At 31.6% G+C, this 22,832-nt stretch overlaps 3 protein-coding genes across 5 annotated transcripts in view; 1 reads left to right on the top strand and 2 right to left on the bottom strand.

Annotated features, from left to right (window-relative positions):
* Positions 1 to 207: 207 nt before the first annotated feature.
* On the bottom strand, positions 208 to 2,473 carry LOC107886977 (probable NAD(P)H dehydrogenase (quinone) FQR1-like 2). 2 transcript variants are annotated; one of them, XM_041089162.1, is made up of 4 exons: positions 2,254 to 2,451; positions 1,403 to 1,462; positions 756 to 1,315; positions 208 to 676 (listed from the first exon to the last, which is right to left on the bottom strand). In XM_041089162.1, exons 3-4 carry the CDS (start codon positions 1,271 to 1,273, stop codon positions 439 to 441), a joined length of 756 nt encoding a protein of 251 aa, XP_040945096.1. In that variant the 5' UTR covers positions 1,274 to 1,315; positions 1,403 to 1,462; positions 2,254 to 2,451; the 3' UTR covers positions 208 to 438. The 2 variants fall into 2 exon arrangements, with proteins under 2 accessions (XP_040945096.1, XP_040945095.1); XM_041089161.1 differs by having other exon boundaries at positions 756 to 1,462; positions 2,254 to 2,473.
* Positions 2,474 to 3,129: 656 nt separating this feature from the next.
* On the top strand, positions 3,130 to 6,388 carry LOC107886978 (urea-proton symporter DUR3). Of its 2 annotated transcripts, none has more exons than XM_016811094.2 (9): positions 3,130 to 3,420; positions 3,529 to 3,636; positions 3,718 to 3,813; positions 3,894 to 3,976; positions 4,061 to 4,281; positions 4,391 to 4,653; positions 4,726 to 4,964; positions 5,282 to 5,931; positions 6,010 to 6,388. In XM_016811094.2, the coding sequence occupies exons 1-9, from the start codon at positions 3,244 to 3,246 to the stop codon at positions 6,264 to 6,266; spliced, it is 2,094 nt and encodes a 697-aa protein (XP_016666583.2). In that variant the 5' UTR covers positions 3,130 to 3,243; the 3' UTR covers positions 6,267 to 6,388. The 2 variants fall into 2 exon arrangements, with proteins under 2 accessions (XP_016666583.2, XP_040945094.1); XM_041089160.1 differs by having other exon boundaries at positions 3,246 to 3,383.
* LOC121214586 (uncharacterized) overlaps positions 6,273 to 22,832 on the bottom strand; it is a 32,408-nt gene continuing 15,848 nt past the window's right edge. The window contains exons 4-11 of the mRNA XM_041088370.1: positions 8,871 to 8,934; positions 8,544 to 8,591; positions 8,355 to 8,444; positions 7,827 to 7,878; positions 7,432 to 7,495; positions 7,125 to 7,220; positions 6,739 to 6,811; positions 6,273 to 6,509 (exon numbers count right to left, since the gene is read on the bottom strand). Coding sequence (XP_040944304.1) covers positions 6,400 to 6,509; positions 6,739 to 6,811; positions 7,125 to 7,220; positions 7,432 to 7,495; positions 7,827 to 7,878; positions 8,355 to 8,444; positions 8,544 to 8,591; positions 8,871 to 8,934 — 597 coding nt within the window. The 3' untranslated portion in view covers positions 6,273 to 6,399. The remainder of the gene's footprint in view (positions 6,510 to 6,738; positions 6,812 to 7,124; positions 7,221 to 7,431; positions 7,496 to 7,826; positions 7,879 to 8,354; positions 8,445 to 8,543; positions 8,592 to 8,870; positions 8,935 to 22,832) is intronic.

Genomic DNA, 22,832 nt, shown 5'->3' with positions numbered 1-22,832 from the left:
TCTTCCAACTTTTTAGACTTCTTAATGTTGATAATTAGTATTTAAAAACATTTCCTTTTTGGGGTTACCAGTATGGTTTTTGGCCAGCTTTAATTTTTATCTTATGAATGCTCTATTGATTTTCTGGGTTTTTCATAAACTGGGAAATGCATTGTTTGCTTAAAAGATCTATTTTTGCTTCAGATTCAGCAGAAAAGAAAACAAAAATGGATAAAATCCATGCTTCAATGGCTTGCTGTAAATACAAAATGTAGCAGTAAGTGGTTTATAACCGAGATAATGGCAATCTTTCAACAAATAAGGCAAATCAAAAGCTGTAAAATGGGAAAATCAAGCCATAAATATGGGCGTGATTGTTAATCTATTGACAAAGTGGTATCTATTAAGGACAAGTTTGAATGAAAAAACAAACAAACATGGTCTTTGTTTGAGCAGGGCCTAGTTGTTACGAGGAGTGGCAAACCTTCTGACAATTCCAGCCATGTATCTCCCTTGATGCTCAGCAAGAGCTAGCTCTGTTTCACTTGGTTCCCTTGTGCCGTCACCGGAATAAACACCGGCACCGTATGGGGATCCTCCTCTGATTGAATCCATTTTGAACATTCCAGCACCAAAAGTGTAGCCAATAGGAACATAAACCATCCCATGGTGAGCTAACTGTGTGATGGCAGTCCACCTGAATTGCAGAAAAATATTATGTTTTTAAGGCGTTTTCATTACATATAACATCAGATCAACTCGAAGGATATACTCACGCGGTCGTCTCCTGGCCGCCGCCTTGTGTCCCGGTGCTCACAAAGAAACCAGCAGGCACACCTGCAAGCCTCTGTTGCTCCCACAAGTGTGCCGTAGAATCGAAAAAAGCCTTCATCTGTGACGCCATGGAACCGAACCTCGTCGGAAAACCGAACAACAACCCATCAGCCTCCACCAAATCATCAACCGATACAAAAGGCAACTCATCTTCCTTCTGTGGCACCCTCATCTGTTCCAATACATCCATCGGTAGTGTCTCCGGAACCCTATACAAAAACCCTTCAACCCCATCAATGGAATCCACTCCTTTCTTCATCCTTTTAGCTAAACATTCCACATGACCATACATGGAGTAAAAAACTATGAACACCTTGAGTTTCTTCGATTCTTCTTGAAATAAACTGTTCTCAATTTGGTTCTGAACAGGAGCATCCCTAACAGGGTCTGCAAGATCTTGATCTGATGCTTCTATGGTTGATCTTTTCTTGCTGAATATACAACCACCTCCTTTACCCATTAAAGCTCAAAAGAAACCTGTTTAAGCTTATAAGAATATACCCTGAAACAGACAAGAAGAAAGAAAGAAGATGAAAGGGGGGAAATTGAATGTCAGGTTATGTATTGGGATTAGGGAAATGGAGTTGACCGCTTCGTTTGAGCTGTTCTTTGGACTGGACTTTGTAGACTGAGCTGGCCCTGATATTCGCTGGCATAACAATGATTGTATTAGCTTTGAAAATCAATGGTCTTCCACAATTGGCAACTGTAACATGTTTTCTCCTTTAAATATTTGTAAAATTAACATGATCCAATACCATTTTTTCCCTTCTTTCTTTTATAGAATTCATCGTTGATTTTAAGGGTGAAGTTAAATGACATGAAAAGGGTGTGGCACTATGAACAAATTCAGTGGTTCTGTTGTATTATGATACAAGTTTGCATATCAATGTCTGAAAACACCTAAATTCAGACAGAGATTACATTGAACACCAACAAACAAGCAACTCCACCAATCAAAGGCTTATAATATATATATTTGTTTTGAGGATTTCTTGTGTTTCCCAGCTTACTTGTGTCAGAATTATGAACGTTTTATAGAACTGTTAATTCTGATCTAAACTCAAAAAATCGATCTGATTGAATTGATTTTAATCCGAAAATGATCCAAACTTAAAATAATCTATTGCTTGGAAACTACTATCCAAGGTACCTTTCAATATAGTTACAACAGTGAAGTACTTATACAGTATATCATTACTTCCAAGTCCAAAACAGGGTAAAAATCTTTGAAGAGGAAAGAAATGCACAAAAGCAAAATATATTGAAAGGTGAAATGAATCTAAGTAATGCTTGTATGGACAGGTATGAACTTTGAAGTGCTTTAGAAAAAAAAAAAACCTTTGCAATGTAGCACAATGGCAGAGGAAGAAAACATAAATCCAAAATCAGTAAAGAAGAAATCTTTATAGCAAAAGTAAACTATGGGGTTATTTTTACCTTTGTATAAATGGAAGTATATCTGTCAGATTAAGATGCTTCTTTTGCATCCAATGATGAGTGTTGATGGAAACAGGTGAAGGGATCATTGTTGTGATCCCAAAGCAGTATACATTGACAACATTAACTAAATAATGTGCTTCAAATTCATAAACTAAAAAAAAATGATGAAGAAAATGCACAGCTTTGCTAAGTTTCAACACAATGAACTTTGAACTAAAGGGCATGATGTAAAGCATAAATTAGCATAAAATAAATATTAAAAAAAAAAACAAAGGAAAGGAGAGAGATGAGTTGGTGGCATTTCCTCGTTCATGGTGACGAAGCTGACAGAGACAAGAGGTGAATAAACGCTAAACGACGTCGCTTTCAGCACTTAACTTGAAGTGATCTGTTTTTTATATTGGCACAATAATTAAGAATTTTATCAATTTGGTCATAATTATAAAAATTCAATAAATTTAACCTTCAATTTTACACATTTTATAAATTTGATGTTGATTCTAAAAAATTAAGATTTAAAAAATGGAAAACTATTTTAAAAATTTATTTTCCGATAAAAGTAAAAAATTAGAAAAAAAAAGAGAATTTAATGGATAAGTTCAACAATAAAGTGGCTAATCTGCAAAAATTAATGGCAAAATACCTAGCTATATATATATATATTTATATTAGTTAAGTTAAATGGCTTGAATAGGAAATGGGATTTATGAGAAGGTAACAATTAGATAGTTTAATTGATTCACTCAGATACAGAATAAAAACTGGTAAAAGAACGATTCAGTACCCACTATACAGGAGCAAATAATATAAGGCCAGATATATTCATAAGGAATATAACGTGTGGTTAAGGTATCAAAGACAAGACAATAGAGAGTTTTAGTTTGACTTTAGCAGATATCGGATGAAACAAGGCAAAAGCCTAAGCGTGTGTGTAATAAATACTCAGATACCAGAAGGAAATATAAAGAAGAGAATTAATATCAAAGTATGAGCCAAAAGTGTCCTCCCTTTGAGTTTTCAGGCAAGTACTATGATGTCCAAGAAGGTATAGGGTGTGTAAGGCAAAACAGTTTCTTTGAAGGCAAAGCAGTGCTGAACCAAGGCCTTGGCTATTCTGTGATTCTTGGGTTTGGTGCTTTTTTTGCTTTTTTCACTTCCTTTTTGGTAAAAATTCAATTTGATCCAACAGCCTTTCTTGGATGTTAATACTGGATGGTTCGTGTATGTGTGTGTGTTTAGATGTTGAATTTGATTTTTTTTTTTTGTAATCAGGTGTGGTTAGAGAAGCGATATGTTGGTTCACGCCACACGTCCGAATGGTTCAATACAGCCGGCCGGAATGTCAAAACGGGGCTTATCGCGAGCGTGATCGTATCGCAGGTAAGCTATCAAATACCATCCATCATATCTGCAAATTGATACAATTTTCGTTTTTCTGATATGCTTGTAATGTGTCTCTAGTGGACATGGGCTGCTACCATTTTGCAAAGTTCCAATGTTGCTTGGCAGTATGGAATTAGTGGACCTTTTTGGTATGCTAGTGGTGCTACAATCCAGGCAAGTTCCATACTTGTTGCTGCTATGAACAATCATTAACTTGCCTATACAGTAACGCTATTTCCTATTCTAATCAACAGGTACTATTATTCGGTGTTATGGCTATCGAGATCAAACGGAAGGCTCCCCATGCTCATACGGTTTGCGAGATTGTAAAGGCTCGGTAAGCACTATCGGTTATCACATCAATACAAAACGAAATTGTTTCGTATTTAAACTCTCAGCTCCCTCTTTCAACATACCTCAGCTGGGGAAAAGCTGCACATTTCGTCTTCCTTACTTTCTGCCTTATGACAAATATCATCGTGACGGCGATGTTGCTACTCGGTGGTGGTTCTGTGGTGAACGCACTTACGGGGTTGAACATATATGCCGCTAGCTTCTTAATACCACTTGGGGTAATTGTTTATACATTAGCAGGAGGGCTTAAAGCTACCTTCTTGGCTAGCTACATACACTCTGTCATTGGTATGCATGCTCTCATAGTCCCATCTAGTTTCGTTAACATTCTTCTAGGCATATACCTATACATGTATTAAAATTTGACCATTTGTTAATGTTTTTCAATCCATTCCAGTGCATGTGGCTTTGGTTATCTTCGCATACCTAGTTTATACAGCTAGTGACAAGCTTGGTAGCCCCAGCATCATACACCACCATTTGCAGGAAGTTGCTAGCAAGTTAAGAACATGTAAGGAGCCAATTTCCCACAATGGACAATCTTGTGGTCCTATTGCTGGGAACTACAAAGGTTCTTATCTCACAATAATGAGTTCTGGGGGTCTTGTTTTTGGGATTATAAACATTGTGGGCAATTTTGGCACTGTTTTTGTTGACAATGTAAGCTTCACCAACGATTACACTAATTTTCAATTACATTTAGTGATATGGTGGCTGACATGAAGTTTTTAGGGATATTGGGTGAGTGCCATTGCCGCTCGACCTTCATCAGCTCATAAAGGGTATTTGTTGGGAGGGCTTGTATGGTTTGCTGTGCCATTCTCTTTGGCAACATCATTGGGTCTTGGAGCCCTTGCCCTTGATCTACCACTAACAGCTGACGAGGCAAGCCGTGGACTGGTTCCTCCTGCTACTGCCATAGCTTTGATGGGAAAAGGAGGATCCGTACTTCTACTTACCATGCTATTTATGTAAGTTGCACTCTGCTTCTCTCACTACCTTTATATCCGTCGTGCCGTTTGTCATAATTCAGAATTGTTAGCATAAACAAGTCTCTCAAAGTTTGTCATAATTCAGAATTGTTAGCATTGACAAGTCTCTCAAAGTTCTGTCAACAGCACGCAACTCTCAAACACAAAATCTCATGCACAAAAGTATGCACGTGTTTAAGAGACATGTAAATACCTAAATACAATAATTTTGTATGACAATATGGTCTGATGGATCATGTTTACTGGGATAAACCTCAATGTACCATTCTCTTGTTTTTTTGTTTCAACGCGAGCAGGGCTGTTACATCGGCTGGTTCTTCTGAGCTAATTGCTGTTTCCTCGTTATGCACATATGATATCTACCGTACCTATATAAACCCAGATGCCAGTGGGGAGAGAATCCTGAGTGTTTCAAGGGCTGTTGTGGTAGGCTTTGGATGTTTCATGGGATTGTTTGCTGTAATATTAAACAAGGCTGGAGTTTCATTGGGTTGGATGTATCTTGCCATGGGAGTGCTTATTGGTTCAGCAGTTCTCCCAATTGCTTTTATGCTTCTTTGGAGGAAAGCAAATGCTGTTGGGGCCATTGTAGGGACGATTACCGGTTGCATTTTGGGAATTGTCACTTGGTTATCGGTGGCAAGCATTGAATATGGCCGAGTAAACCTCGACACAACCGGTCGAAATGCACCGATGCTTGCCGGAAACCTGGCTTCCATACTTGCAGGTGGAGCCATTCATGCACTGTGCAGTCTTTTATGGCCTCAAAACTATACCTGGGACACCACAAGGCAGATAACAATGGTGGAGAAGGAAGAGAGTGAATTGAATGAAGATGAGTTGAAAGAGGAAAAACTAAAAACAGCCAAATCATGGATAGTGAAATGGGGTGTTGGTTTTACAGTTGTCATCGTTATGCTGTGGCCTCTACTCACTATTCCTGCAGGTAAATTATATTTGCAGCAGAAATAGAATCTAAACCATTGCAGCTCATGCTTTTTCTTAACACAAAATTCGAATGCAGGGGAGTTTAGTGTTGGCTATTTCACATTCTGGGCGGTCATTGCTATAGCATGGGGCAGTATCGGATCAGCAGTTATTATTGGTTTACCATTAATTGAAAGCTGGGAAACCATAAAAAATGTTTGCAGTGGCATGTTTACAAATGATAGACTAATGGAAAAGGTTGAGGAGATGAATTTCAAGCTGAATAGTATTATGTTGGCAATTCCAGAAGCAGAGAAAGCATATTTGGTGGACAAAGAAAACAAGAAGAAGTAGAAGGCATTGGAGCAATAAATACAGCAATTTATGTTCTCGAAAGGGACGCCTATCCTGTATAGCCTGAACCTTAAATTTCTAAAAAACAAGAGAAATATTAATGCAAACAAATCTTAACCTTATTGTGACAGTATCAATCTTCAGTTTCAGATTGCCTATCAGAATCAGCGTCTCTTGGGCCCTCAATGGAACAATTTGACTGTCTTTGCACAGGCTGAATATAATCGCAACCAATCTGGTTCACTGGCAACATAAAGAAAATGTGAGACCAAAGGATGCTTTTACCCTTATTGATCTGTTTCTCTTTTCAGAGTCCATCAAATTTATCACGAGAAGGAATTATTAGTAGTAGATTGAGAAAAACAAAATAACGAGTTGAATTGACAGAAACACTTACAGGATGGTACTTTAAACGTATTTAGGATGAAGTTTAGTACTACTCAATAAAACTAATTAAAATCCAAGTCTGTACCTGATGCCATGAGTTTCATAAAAAGCAGCCTTGCAAACTTGATTTCTGTTTGGTGTGCACTGATGATTTTGGCCTGCAATTCCATTAATCTATCAGAACTCTAAGATTTTGCAATTACTCGTTTAAATTCAAGTCTAAATAGAGACCATCTAATTCAGCACTCGGCAGCAAAATCAGCCTTGAATTAACAGATTGCTTGTTTCTCTTAGGAAATAAGAATGAAAGTTGACAGGAACGGTGCAATTAAAGAATGTGAGAAAAGAGGGTGGAACCAGGGGCTCAAGAGTGGAAATAATTTACATAAGCCACAGTATACAAGTTCCTTTTTTATGAGCACTCTGAAACTAGAAATTCATAACCTTCCATGGTAAAATTGTAGATCTTACCAATTCATTGTAAATATACCCCAATATTTTATCAAGCCTAGATTGGTGCTTCAGTAGAAATGGACGGAGATGGCTCATATACAAATGTTCAGCTCCCTGTTAGAAAGCAATTACTTAAGATAAACACCTTGCTCACTGTATAATTTCAATTTATCGGTTGCATATAGAAAGAACAAAATTAAGAATATTCAAATCATACTAACTAATTAAGATGTATCCTGATAAAGGATACACTTGAAAACAATGCATGCAAGATCTAGTAACAAGATATCCTATCTTTGAAAATAGAAGCAAAATTTTAGCTTACATTGGCAGATGGAAGTTGAAGCCAAACCAGAAAAGCAAACTTTGCATAGTAGTAGAAAGGAAACCTGGTGAGGAAAAAAAATGAGCTTCCTTATGTTGGAGCAACACTTAAAAGAAAATGCCCCAAACCTAGAAAAATGATGAAACAATATCGAAATAAATAAGCAAATATTTTCTTTCTTTTTTTAAAAAAGCCTTAATAATTCAGCTCCAATGTATGGGAATCTATAAAATGAAAATCAGGATAATATGTATTTCACTGCAGATCATCAATAAGTTTAATCAACCACACGCAAGAAATGCACCTTATGAAATGTGAAACGATTCTATGAATCAAAAGACATAGCACCACCAAAACAAAAGCCACATGCAAAATTTAGGTTTAGGAAAAGGTACCAGGACAAGAGTTTGTCCGAGAACGCTTCAGCAACACTAAAAGATCCATAAACTGCAAGCAAAAATTAGAACTTATATGACGTAAAAACAAAGGTGAATAATGCTATTGCAATAATTTATTTTGATTATAAATCATATGCAGCAGCTATATGCAAGCCATTTTCAAGCCACTTAACCAATCAATACATTGCTGCACACAAATAAACAGATTAAAACTCAAAAGGTCAAGTCAATAGGATGTTTACAAAATCAGTTTTGCACTGCGTTTACACAAATCTGATATGGCTGTTGCATTTTTGTACTTTATTACGCTTGTTGTTTCCAAATTAACTTTCCCATTAAAAACAAATTCCTTGTAATTTTTTAACTTAAGAATATATTTATGATTTACGAAGAGTCAATAGTCACAATGAGCTATTAATGGGAAGATCTGTTGTAGAATTTGAATTACATTAAACAAGAGATAAAGAGACAGTCAAATTCCAAGTAGCGGTAAGCCAAAGCAAAAGTTGCAACAGAAATGATAACCTGTCCAATAAAGAAGCCATTTTCGCTGCTCGTTTTCATCGTTGCTTTCAATTGCTTTAAACGTTGAGTAAACAGGTAAAACAGTCCCCACTGTTAAACCCAATTCACAACAATTAGCAACAGACTCATAATCAAAGGTGACAAGATTGACAAGTTTCTACAAAGTGATTCATTCAGCTAAGAACTTACCATGCCGTCCGAACAATAATGTGGGAACTAATTGGAGAAAAAAGCAACCTTAATCCCACCTAAACACATTCAAAACTCCATAGTTATTGAGTATTCAGTTGACATAAAGCAAACCCTAATTGTTCTAAAGAATTTTTTTTTAAGTTAAACTAAACAGCTACTACTATCCATTCTTCAAAGCAGAAAATGAATAAATTAAATCCTAAATTAATTGAGAAACTACAATCCAAACGAACAACGTTGATATTTCAATCCATAATACCAAATAATAAAACAATTACACAAAAAGAAATTAAAAATTTTGGGAGAAAGAAAGAACTAGGATACCTCGCTCGTTAGATCCATGAATTTCGGAATTTGCAGATAAAACTGGAATTAAAGCCTTAATCGCCTACAGGAAGCGGAGGATTAGCACAATTGGGGACGAAGAAAGAGAGTAGAACAAAGAGGTAACAGCAGTGCGGATAAATACTAACACTAACTCGAATCCAGACAATACTTAAACTGGTGAATAACTTAACTATTCTAATCCAACACACAGAGTCTAGAAGTTTACTCTATTGGATTAAAGGTGTATTGGATTAGAGTTGTAATAAGAAATCAAATCTTTAGTTGAATGTAATGGAATAGAAGCGTAATAGTAATCTTGTGTTTTATTGAATGGAATAGAGGTATAATAGCATAATAGAAAAAACTAAAATAACTAGAATACCCTTAGCATAAATTTGTTTTGGTAAATGATTATTGTTATTGTTATTTAAATTTTAATAAGATTATTATTATCAATAATAAATAATTTAATCATATTTAAACATAATTATTATTAAATATATTTTAATTAAAATATATAATTTAATAAAATTTTTAATAATTAGCAGAAATTTGTTTTGGTAAATTATTATTATTATTGTTATTATTAATATCAATAATAAATAATTTAATCATATTTAAACATAATTATTATTAAATATATTATAATTAAAATATATAATTTAATAAAATTCTTAAGAATTAATATTCTTATATGAATTTACTCAAATCATAATATATGATACTGTAAAATATAAATTAACATAATAATTATTAAATATATTATAATTAAAATATATAATTTAATAAAATTCTTAATAATTAATATTCTTATATGAATTTACTCAAATCATAATATATGATATTATAAAAGAAAATTTAAAATAATTAATATTAAATATATTTTAATTAAAATATATGATTTAATAAAATTTAAAATAATTATAACTAATAAATTATATTTTATGAATTTGTATAATTTAAAATAATAATTATTACATATAATTTAATAATAATATATAATTTCATAAAATTCTTGATAATAAATTTTCTTATATGAATTTATACAATTTAAAATAATTAATATTAAATATAATTTAATAGTGATATATAATTTCATAAAATTCTTAATAATAAAATGTTCTTATATGAATTTATTAAAATCAATATATAACTTGAGAATTATATTCTGCATAAACATAATTAACTTATATTAAGAAAAGGTTAGATGAAAATGAAATTGTACATCATAATCCATATGTTATATAGTTTTACAGCATCAAAAAGTTTGAACATTGATATTTAATGGTGAGAAAGAAATCTTCTGACCCATTCCAATCGGGCAACAGAAGGTAAACTAAAGAAAACGATCATTTGAGTTGGATGATTGGGAATTTTACTCAAAGCATCATACCGCTGATCGTCGGTTAAACCTTCAATTGACCATAAGGCTGAATATAAATTTGAAGCTTTCTCTTCCATCTTTTGATGTTCTTCTGACTTCTGCTGAACTACCACCTCGGAGGCAATACTCCTACTGATTTGATCGCCAACGGCCTTAATGTTTTTGGCCAACAAAGTGGCAGCCTCATCAAATGAAGAATACACATTATCACGAGCATCAGATTTCTTATTTCTCTTGTTTGAAGATGAGGAACCCCCTTATTCTCTATCTCATCGCGAATCCGTACCAGAAACATCCATGTCGTCTAAAGAGACGTCAGCTTCGCAGTCATAGAATGTGCTTCTCTCTTCATTCATATCTGTAGTACGTACATCCTCAGCATGTATTTCTTCAAGAACATCAGCAGCTGTTTGAGCGTCTTTCCCAGTCGCTCGATCTCTTGCGTATATGGCAGTAAGCTGGTTGTAGTAAGGGAAAGAACGATGTCTGAACTGAGAGGCTTCTTTGTGACTCTAAAAAAATGAGGAAATCATATTAGTTATAAGTTTTGTAAAAAAAAAAACTTGAAATACATTTTACCTTTACATAGGATTCCCAAACTGCATCTTCAGCAACAACGAGCTGCCTATGCTCGTCCCAATCAAAACCGCTATTGTTTTGGCCATTAAGCATGTCATAGACGACTGACCATTCCCTTTTTAGGCACCTAATCCGAGATTCAATATTTGGTTTCGCCTTCAACATTGCTCTTGGTAAAGCCTTTTCTAGCATTTTCTCTAGCTCGTTCAAATAACCAGCTTTGAACCCAGTATCAGCATTAAATGTTCCTACATTGTGCAAATCCACCATGCAAGAAACCAAGGCTGCATCTTCTTCTGGAGCCTATTTTCTTTTGCTTCCTCGAGAAGCTTGAGAAGAAGCATGTGATTGTGGAACACCTGACATATTTATCTTAAGAAAAAAAATTAACATTATTTACTATTTTTAATATCATGAATCAAAAGGTGAACAGTTTATAATATGATATCGTTAGTTCAATACTAAATTTAAATTTATAACACATGCTGAATGAAAAGATAATTAAATTAGAATTCAACAAAGTTTAGTACAATACAGAATTTTAATCAAACACCACCAAAGTTTCATAAACTAGATACATAAAATAACATCAACAAATCAATTCAAACTCAATTTGTCCCTAAACTTAACTAATTTCTAGATGCTTGCCATTCATCGAACATTTGGTTGGCTAGTTCCATCCTCCAAGTAGCCCAAGCATCCGATGGATGAATATTTGTGATATTCGGTTCATCGTCATCCACCACATTAGTAGGTAATCCTTCTCCCACCTCCGCTTTAATGGGATCAATACTCATATGGGTTCGAATAAAATTATAGAGCAAACAACATGCAATAATAATTCTATTGTGCACCCTTACAGGATAAAACGATAGGCTCCTAAGTATTCCCCATCTAAGTTTTAATAAGTTAAAGCATCTTTCAATAATATTACGTGCTGAGGCATGTTTCATATTAAAAAACTCTTGCGGAAAACTTGGCTGATAACCCTGACGCCACTCGTTCAGATGATATCGCTGTCCTCTAAATGGTGCAAGAAATCCCTCACAATTTGTGTATCCAGCATCAACTAGATAATAACAACCTATAAAATAATTTTTTTAAAAAATGATTAATTCAGCACACAAAGTTTGATCTTAATGAATAATTCAAATTCCTCTAACTATACACTTTACCATGAGGAACTTTTAGACCATGTCTTCTACTAATGGCATCTCGAAGCACCTGTCCATCGGCAACTGAACCTTCCCAACCAGGAAGAACATAAACAAATTGCATCTCAGGTGTACAAACACCTAGCATATTTGTTGCTATGTCACCTTTTCGCGTTCGATATCTAGGTTTATCAACTGTTGGCACCCTAATCTTGATGTGGGTTCCATCAAGAGCACCTAAGCAATTCTATATCACATAATATAAAACCTTGAGTTAGAATACTAATTTAAATCTAAGTCAACTAAATGTTGTACAAGCTATATATAAAACTCAGTCTAATACCTTAAACCATTTCCACCTTGTGTCAGAAGAATCCGCTGTAATTGGCTCCGGCTTTTTAAATAACACATCTTGTAAGCGTATGACAGCATTTAAAACACTATGAAATGCTCTGCTAACAGTTTCCCCGAACCTTCTAAAGTGATGCTTGATAACTCGATTTTTCAGGTGATGGGATATGATATGTAAAAACATTGCTACTTGCTCATCAACAAGCATGTTTCTTGACGACTTCAATCCCCCTATCAATTCTAACATCTCACATAGTTTAAAAAAGGCAGTTCTATTCATCCTAACTTGTTCAATACAAGTCTCATCACTAGCATATACAAGTCTTTTCACATAATCCCGTTTTGCATAAAAATCTAAGGTATAAGACCTAATCCTTGGTCTATAAGTCTGTAGGCTAAGGCTGGCACCCATTCTAAATAAGAACCAAATCGCAATTCTACAGATTTCCAACCATAGTGTCAATGCAATACCAATTTTTTTACGCCTCTCACGTTGTGCAATTAAAGGCAGATGGGCCATTACTGCAACATATTAAAATTAAAAGACACAATCAATAAAACATCGACACTTGAAAACAAACTGAACCATTATTAGTGCCACTGCTATCAAAGAAAGTAGAACCAATTTTATTTACAAACATGCTTTCGCTTAATAGTACTTTACGAAATTAGTTGATTGTATCAATCATACATATTTATTTATATTTTATATTTTTATTTAAAAATAATTTATTAGTTTATTTTGCAATTTCAGTCTCCTCCAAACCTTTAAAATAGTACTTTACGAAATTAGTTGATTGTATCAATCATACAATGTGGTTAGTATTTTTCTGTAAAGGAAAAAGAAATTTTCTTTAAATTTCTCCTATTCATCTTATTTATAGTGTGTGACTTGTCATATAAAATAATTGTAATTAATGTTATGCATTTTAATTGACATAATTGCCTTTATTGTATTGGAAAAAGTCTAACATAAGGTGTCAACGTTTGTATTTTTTTAGTTTTATCATTTTTTGGATTTTGTGTTATTGGCAAAAGCCAACTTTGTTACCAATTTATATACCTATGTTATTGCTCAAAAAAGCTCCAAATTGGAGAAATAACATTTAAGTCATAACCTATCCAAATCATGTTCCAACTTTATTAAAATTATGGCAATATAAAGCATTATAGGACAAATTTATAGTGATTAAAATAACAACTACGAAGAATATAACATCAACAAATTTGAAAATTGTTATAGGGGCATAATTTATTTTATTTATTTAACACGTAATAGCAATTTATTGATATACATATCTTTCTTCTAACTATGCAATTTGTGTGTGTGTGTGTTTTTACATTACTTTACTGGTTTTATTTTTTATGTTGTATTTAAATTAATTTTTATATTATATTTATTTTAATACTAATTTTGTTCTATATTTACGTCACTTATCTTTGTGATTCAATTTTTGAGAAAATTGTATTAATATTATGTCTCAATTATTTATATTTTTACACTATTTAATATAATGATTTTTTTGAAGAATGATATAATGATCTGATTTAAAATAAATTACATGTTTATATTCATTTTTTTTCATAATATTGTAAATGTATATTAAATTTACATATTAATAATTCATTTTATACAAATGTTAACATATATTCATATTATTGGGAACGATTTTTAGGGTGAGTTAAAGCAAGAAAGAGTATATTTGTAGACATGTTGAAGGAAGAGTTAAAGCAAGAAAGAGTATACGTATGAGAAATATATTTTTACAGCATGAGGACTTTGTGATGAGAACCACGACAACAAAGAAGTAACAGAATCAATTTTGAGAAGGCATTCAATATATACAGAAGGGAAGGGGTATAGTTGATCAAAAATAAAATCTATATACCTATATATAAAAGAAATGTCCAAATGACTTTCCTACTGCTCACACGTGGCTCTCTCACCATCTTCTTCTTCTTCTTCTTCATTTTACAAAATGGTTAAATTTCAACTTTGGTCCCTCTAATATTATATACCTATATATAATTGAACCAACTGCCAGACTTGCTTAGCCTTTTATGGGAAACCAGGAGGGTTATGTACTGGTTAAGTATAGATAGAAGAAGGTAGGGTTTTATGTGCAATAGTGCATTCACTGAATTGATTTTATTTGTGTCAAGTTGACAATGTTTTTCTACCCTGAACTGTTGTAAGGTTGAAGAGTAATGTTGTTTTGAGTTCATGATAGCTTCTCTATGCTTATGCTCTTATTTTTGTCATTGAAATTTATCCTTATTTATTCTTTTTTTGCCATCAATGACTAACAAATCAAGAACAAATCAAGTTCCAGTTTCACATTGTACTGACTAACAAATCAAGAACAATTTCCAGCAGACAATCAAAACAATTTCCAGAACAAATCAATAACAATATCAAAACAAATTGCAACAATTTCCAGTTTCATCTTCTACTCACTAACAAATCAATACAAATCAATAACATTTCAAGGGAGGATAACCAACTGTTGACCATATAACTAAAATGGTCTTGAACAAGAAAGAGGGGCTGCAGGTGCTCGATGATTCTTCTAAGGAAATGCTAGTAATCTTATAAAACAAGTGGTGTCTTTGCTTAGTTGAATATAATGTAATTCTAACTGTAATTGCCGATGTGATCAGTAATCCCTCTACCTATCAAAATTTGCTGGATTAAACTGATTCAGATAAAGGATGATTACCAACAGGTATCTATGCATAATTCTGCACAATTAGCATGTTCCATTGGAAAATATTGTTCTAAACTATGACTCTTTTGTTGCAGCAAAGCCTACCATGTTATGAGGTTGAGTCAATTTTGGGCATATTTCAGCAAAGCCTACCATTATCACCACTGCCTCTAAAGGAATGGCGGTCCCTTACATCACTGCAATCTTTTCTATACCAAATTTTCTTACACCTTTAAATAGATATGGTTTGAAAAAGGAGTGGAGAAATAGTGGGGATTTTACATATAAAATATAAATAAAACTTTGAACTCAAGGCAACAAATTTTGACATCTAAGCTAAGGGATCAAAGATTAGATCCATTTTGTCCACTGCTTAGTAGAAACATCCATGCAATGTATGTATATCTACCCCTCCCTACACCAAAAACCATATATGCTAAAATGCCATTAAAGTCTAATCGCCTCTTTCTTTATCTATCGCTATTTATCATATTTACAAGATTTAATTAGGAATAAGCAAAAAATCGATGAAATTAAAAAATAATCCCAGCACTGTATCTTCCTGTACTAAATGATCAAGAAAATAATAAAGGGATTCAATGATAACAGAGACAGACAACTATTTAGAGTTTATATACATAAAACATAATGATAATAAAAATGAAGAAAGCATTCTTAAAAGGCTGCAATATGGAGTTCAAAGAAAAATAGTTTCTTCAACTACCACGTATCTAAGATATGTCCTAAAAGATAAAATGATTGCATAACATTAGGAGTCTTTACATTTCATTCATTATCTTTGAGTATTGGCAACAATGTCCAGCATAAAAGAAAAAGTCTCAGTTGGGTTTAAGTAGCAAAGCTCACCAATAAGATTCGAACGAACAACTAATACTCATTTTTTATTCCCAACTAATATGCATGTCAAAGACAACATCAATTACAGTTTTCTACAAGTTGCATTCTACAATAAAACTAATTAATTAATTAAATAAAATTAGACCTATAATTCATACCTTGCATCCAAGTAGCTTGAATGGTGATGCAAAAAATGAGTAGCACCCTCAATTGTTTTTGAAGAGTAAATTCCTTTAACACCTAAAAGTTGAGAAAAAGAACAACTGATTGAAATATGGAATTTTAAGTTAATCACCTCAGCTCAGAAGATTCAAAGAAACATTAACCAGTCAAAATAGATGGAGTAAACCAACAACTGCACAAATTAATGTAGAGAGTGAGACTACAAAGAATAAAACATGAATAAACTCAAGCGTTTTTACATGAAATTTTAATATGGAAGTATCTTACTTAGGTGGCTAACTAGAAGGTCAGAAAAGAAAACAAGAGGAAAAGAGAACAAAGGGGAGACGCCATTTATGGAGATGCTCAACCTAAGTTCCAAATTACATAATCACAGTTAATGACAAACACGGATTGAAACATGCTAGGAAGTTTAGGCGAAAATGTATTTTGCATCAGATTGCATGCCAATGTCTTGTGCCCTAACATAGAAAGAAAAAAGGGTAAAACAATGGGGGGCTCAGGCTTGTTTATGTAAAGTTGCACATCAACTGAGAAAGAAGAAACAGAGATCAGGCCCTGAAAGTGCAATGAAGAAGACACTAACAAGACAACCATTAAAACTCAGTACAGAGAGAAGAAGAGAGTTAGAACAATTACAGGATAATTGAGAGCAAAAGAGAGTTAGAAACCTTTACCTTCCAGTAGCAGTAACCTGGAAACCCACCAATTGAGAGCAATCGAAAGAGTGACACAGAGAAAAAGAAAAGAAAAAGGTCGGCTGGTTGAGAAGGCAAATCGAAAGAGTGACTAGTTGTAAAGAAAAAGAAAAGAAAAGGTTGAGAGACAGAGGACCCTAATATCGATCGAAACTTGAGCAAATCGACAGAAGGTAGAACGAAGGAAGAGGCGACGGAATGGGGAAGCCAATCGGGAGGGTAAAACAGGGAGGGTAAACGATGCAGCACCTAATCTGAGCAAAAGGGTTGTATTACAAATCGGTGGTTTTCACCGATTAGATCTGTATTGTATTACACACGTATTAGAAACACATTGAACCAAACGACGGAAAAAGAGAGATTAGGTGGGGCCCACCGATTAAGGTGTATTGGCATAGTCAATACACTCAACCAAACATAGTGTTAGTGACAAGTGGAAACCTGAAGTTCACAACTGATAGTACACAACTCACTTAGTAGACCTATTAATGGGTTGGGTTATCAGTTGATCATTTAGAATATTTTATATTATATTAATTTTATACATTATGTAATTTAAAATATATTAAAAAATTTTATACTAAATATATAATAATATTTTAATATAAACATTAAAATAATATTAAAATGATTATATAAAATAAAATTATTAAATATTAGAATAATATAATATAAATATTTTTAAAAAATTTAAAAATAATATGGGTGAGCATAATATGGATTTGAGTTAGTCTTTTGTAAGTATGGGCAGATTTAGGTAAAATTTTAGACCCATATTTCAGGTCGGATCAAGCTCAAGTAAGCATAAAATATATTAATATCATACTTAAGCTCAACCCGACCAATGAGCACCTTTATGTGTTAGTAGTCACACGTGTGTCGGACTCGGACCTGTTATAAAAAATATTTGGATAAACTACACTAGTAGTCACCTAACTATTAGTAAATTATTTTTTGGTCATCTAACTATGAAAAGTTACAAAATGATCACCTAACTATGAAAAATTATAAAATGGTCCCTATTTATTCACCCAACTTTTCAATTCTTTTTTGGTTATCGATCGACTAACAATAGTAGCTTTTAAAATTGACATAATAGCAACTATAACCATCGATATTTATAAATTATGTCAATTTAGTTTTAATTCTAAAAAATTTAACTCTCAACATTTACTCATTTAGCTCTTGAACTTGTCACTTTCTCCCAAGTTAGTACTTATGATTTTTTTGTCCCAAATTGATATCTGAATTTTTATTCCATCAAGGGTTTTAGTACTTTCTTTTTTTTTTGTAACGATGTTAAGTGTGGTACACATTACACTTTCTGACAATAACATGTGGCAATGTTGACATTATTATAACATCATAAGTAGATTTTTTTAAATTTTAAAAGATCTATTTTAAAAAAATTAAGAAATTTAAATAGTAGCAGTATAATAGTGAAATGGTAGCAAAGCAACAATTTCTTTTCTTTTTTTTTTTTACAAATTCGGGTTGGGTCTGGCCCAAGCAAAAAAAACTTAGGGCTAGTTTAGCATTGTTTTTGAGAAATGATTTTAAAAAGTACTGTGGAAAAATGATTTTGAGCAATACTTTTGAAAAGTTTGGTTTAATATTTAAATGTTTAGTATTGTTGTCAAAAAGTACTTTTGATAAATAAATGTCTATTTTAAACATGATGTTATAAAATAATAAACATACATTTAAATAATGTTCAAATTAGTTAATATTATGATATTTTACTAAGAATATAAAAAATAATATATTATAATTTTTTGTTAATATTTTAATATATGAAATATAAATTTTAAATATTTTTAGAAAAATAAAATTAATTATTCACAAAATTTAATTCGAATATATAAACTATATTTTAAATAATAAAATATAACCAATAAAAATTTAAAAATATAATATTATAAATATAAAATAAATTTTAATAGGAAAATAATTACATAAAAATATAAATATTATATAAAATATATTATAAGGGTTAAAATTGTCATTTGGTCCAAAAGTACTTTTGTCAATAGCAAAAGCTAAAAAAAATGCTTTTGCTTTTAGGTTTAAAAACACTTTTCAAAAGTACTTCTGACTCCAAAAATTGTTTGTTTAGCCTTGCTTCTTGCTTGAAAAGTACTTTTGACCCTAAAAACACTTTTAAAAAGTAATGCTAAACAAGTCTTAATTAAAGCCCGACTCATTTTCTAAATAGACGTTATTTTTTGTCCAAGCTCATTTTTAGGACTTATATTTTTATCCAAACCTTCTACTTTCCAAGCGAACTTTCGAGTCGGGTTTAATGACCCGACCCATAATCATGTCTAATACAAAGGGCAACTTTTAAACAAAGTAATGAAAATTATGATAAGAGATGAATTAAAAGGCAAGCAAATGGGCTAAATTTGGGTTACTCTCATTCGTGCAAGACCTTGTAAATATTGGGCCTAATTTAAACCTAAAAAAAATCCAGTTTTTACTCTTAAGGCCATATATTTCCATAGGCAGTCCAAGAATTTTTCCCTTCTTAATTTTTTATTATCCAACTTGGAAACTTGAATAATTGTTTTATTTTATAAAGTTTTTAAGTTTTACAAATGAATTACAATATAAAATAAGGTTATCAATACTGCATAGTCTTTAGTAAAAATATATAAATTTAATTTATTCTTTAAAAATTATAAAGACATAGGCTATTGAAATGGTAAAATTATATTTTTACTATCGTAAAAATTATAATTTAATTTTGACACCTAAAAATATTTTCTAACTTCGCCCTTGCATATCATTGAATAACCCGTATTCCTGTTATATAATTCAAAGATAAAAATAAAGCATTCTTTTGTCTCATTTGTAATTCATTTTATCAAAACAGCAAACTCTAAATTCAATTACCAAATTAAAAAAAAAGAGTTAATTGCACCAAACATCTCTAAACTATGACCCTTATTTTAAATTATTTCTTAAACTTCAAATCATTTTAAAGATAACCTTAAACTATCAAGTTTATATCAATTAGGTCCTTTCGTTATTAAAATTGTTAATTTAATTGTTAAATAAAAGTCAGATCTTACGTGACATACTTTAAAATGAAAATTTGAAGGAAAAAAATGAATATTATAGAAGTAAATATTTAAAAAAAATTAATTTTGAGGTGTTTGAAATTTTTACAAAAGTTTTATCGTTTGTTTTTCTTTTATTTTTACTTTTAAAATTTATGTGACAACATTATATTTATTTAAATTTAACTACATAAGATTTGACTTGTCATTTAACAATTAAATTAATGATTTTAATAATAAAAAGGACCTCGTTGATATAACATAAATAGTTTAGATATGTAGTTAGAACATTTTGAAATTTGAAGATCAATTTAAAATGAGGACTGTAATTTAAGGATGTATGGTGTAATTAACCTAAAAAAATAAGAAACTAATGAGTATGGGTAGAGAATAGAGTAAATAGACTTTTGGGGTAGGATCTAAATCTTTGACTTTTTAGGGTAATCAAATTCAAAGGCTTTATCTCTTGATTCGGGACACTATTGTCTAAAAAAAGTTGTATTATTATTATTATTATTATTATTATTATTATTATCCTCTTTTTGAATATAATATCAGTATGGATGCAAAAATAAATGGACCGACAGACTACAGCACGAAGGTGACTAGGAAAATTCATTGTATTTAGACTTCCTTTTATATAGAGGTAATGCAGATAAAATTAATTAATTATCATTAATTTTTAAAATAAAATTTTTATAGGTTTTAATAATATTTGTTATTTTTAACATAATGCTAATTGGAATTATTCATAGTTCTTTTCTAATTTATAAATAAAAAAATAATGCACTTCAGTACACTTAAATTTGTGTCATCTTACATTGATAATAATACTCATGCTAATTGAACTAAGATTAAAGACAAATTTAAATTTTATTATGATTATTTGAAAGGATGACTTCATTTGATATATTTGATTTACCAAGTAAATGGTCCTTACATTAATTAAACATGTGAGCATCATATATATTTGTTTATTAATAAAGATATTGATTATCCAAGTAATCATTAGCAGCCAATGCCCAAATTACATTTCTCAATATATAATATGTAATTAGGATAAGCACAAACATTATTTCACTTTTTGACCATGGAATCCTCCAAGTTGTTGAACCCTCCCAATTTTCATGGATCCAAAGGAAAAGTACCCTAAAGGCACTCCAATGAAGCACTATATAACTCTGATATTGAAAGATTTTGGCTGCCTAAATTGTGTTAATATCTTTGAGTAATTTGTAACTATATATATATAGGTGAATCAAAGTGCAGCAAAATAAAGAAAATAACAAAATAAAGTCTAAGCTAGAAAAAAACCTAGGAATCTAAATGATTGAAGGAATAAAAAAATGGATGTCTCCTCTTCTTTAGTTTTTTTTTTGTTTTTTCATAAAAAAAAACTTTAAATAGTCTGATTTTTAAATCTTAATATTGATAAAAACACCCTTAAAAAAATATAGTTGATTGAGTTTTTTTAGACACAAAATTACCCTTATAATTTTTTCACTTGTCAGACTTCAGTGTCAAGACACCCAGGCTTTAGCATCACGACACCCATGGTAGTTGACACGAAGGGGGCATGGGAGGCTCTGTCACGACACACCCTTGCTGGTGTCACGACTGAAATGACAAGCCACTGGTTTCAACAACTTCATCTATTGAGCTTAGAGTCAAAACCTTGAGAGCTTTGAATCGTGACTTCGAAGCTCAGTGTCGCAACGTCCATGCTATGTGTTGCGGCCTCTACAACAAGCTACTTCCAAGTTGAGTTTTTGGTGAAGTTCACTTCCTCGAGGTGATGTGAGAACAGTTTCGTGACACACAAGTACATGTGTTACAACCCCTACAACAATTGAAGTCCTCCTTGATATTTGGCTTTTCTTATATAAATAATGAAGTTATTAATTAAAAAATATTTTTAACATAATATATATAATATATTTTTATTATATAATTACATAGGTTTAATTTTTAATTAAGAAATAAAATAAATATTAAATTCTGTTATCAATAGTATCTTTTATATATATAAAATGCAAACCACATAATTTTCTTGCCTATAATGGGTTTTCCTAATTTCAGTATTGTAATTATGAGGTGAATATGATTGTATTTAGATGGGGTAATTTAAGATTACGTTATACGAAAACGACATCAAATAAAAAAAACAATTAAATAAGATAAAGAGTAGGACACGAATATGAACAACAATATAAAATAAATTAAAATATAATAAAATTTCACTATGATCCCCTCAGAAATAAAACCAAAAATATTTTTAATCCCTCAAATTTAACAAATTTATAAATAAATAAATAATGAAATTATATTTTGATTTTTCAAAATTTTATAATTAAATTTTGATTCTCTATTTTTTTTAAAAAAAATTGTCCCTATTAATAAGCAAATAAACATGTCAAATGCGATATGACTCGAATTATTAATATATCAATTTATATTTTATGGAAGGAAATTAAGAAATGGGTATATGATATCGTTGTCGAGGAAAATATGAAGAGAGAGAAAGAATAGTTTGTTTGGTAGTGTTACTTTTCTCATTGATGAGCCACATATTTTTTGGATGAAAACTTAATTTAAATTGAGAATACTTTGAGATAGACCAACGTCAAGAAAATGAAGCTAAAAGATGTAGTCTAAAAGTTGATTGAGTCTTAATTCGATTGGTATTGATATTATTGTCAATGTAAGAGGACGTGGGTTCGAGTGTGCTGAAGTGCATTATTCTCCTATTTATGAGTTGAGGAGGGGCTATAGGTAGTTTTGGGCATTGTATTAAAAATATAATATATGATCAGAAACTATAATGAGATTGTTCAAAAAATTGTTGTTTAAAAACTTGTACAAATAATGAGTATGATTCTCTTTGTCGCAAGGGGTATAAACTTTGACGAGTTTATTTAATCTTTTCGGGATCTTATAATAATTACGTTCCCACCCACAATTTTCAACACATAAGTTAACATG

This window comes from Gossypium hirsutum, chromosome D02 (genome assembly GCF_007990345.1).
Source record: "Gossypium hirsutum isolate 1008001.06 chromosome D02, Gossypium_hirsutum_v2.1, whole genome shotgun sequence".
Lineage (NCBI taxonomy): Eukaryota > Viridiplantae > Streptophyta > Magnoliopsida > Malvales > Malvaceae > Gossypium > Gossypium hirsutum.
Note: the sequence above shows the minus strand (reverse complement) of the source record. Positions and strands in the feature narration are given on the sequence as shown.

Bases quoted from the DNA above. Each gene is read 5' to 3' on its own strand.
- LOC107886977 (XM_041089161.1), bottom strand. From the start codon at position 1,273: ATGGGTAAAGGAGGTGGTTGTATATTCAGCAAGAAAAGATCAACCATA. The intron at 677-755 runs GTGAGTATATCC...TCTGCAATTCAG, and splicing joins GGCGGCCAGGAGACGACCGC to GTGGACTGCCATCACACAGT.
- LOC107886978 (XM_016811094.2), top strand. From the start codon at position 3,244: ATGAGCCAAAAGTGTCCTCCCTTTGAGTTTTCAGGCAAGTACTATGAT. The intron at 4,282-4,390 runs GTATGCATGCTC...AATCCATTCCAG, and splicing joins CTACATACACTCTGTCATTG to TGCATGTGGCTTTGGTTATC. The intron at 4,965-5,281 runs GTAAGTTGCACT...CAACGCGAGCAG, and splicing joins CTACTTACCATGCTATTTAT to GGCTGTTACATCGGCTGGTT.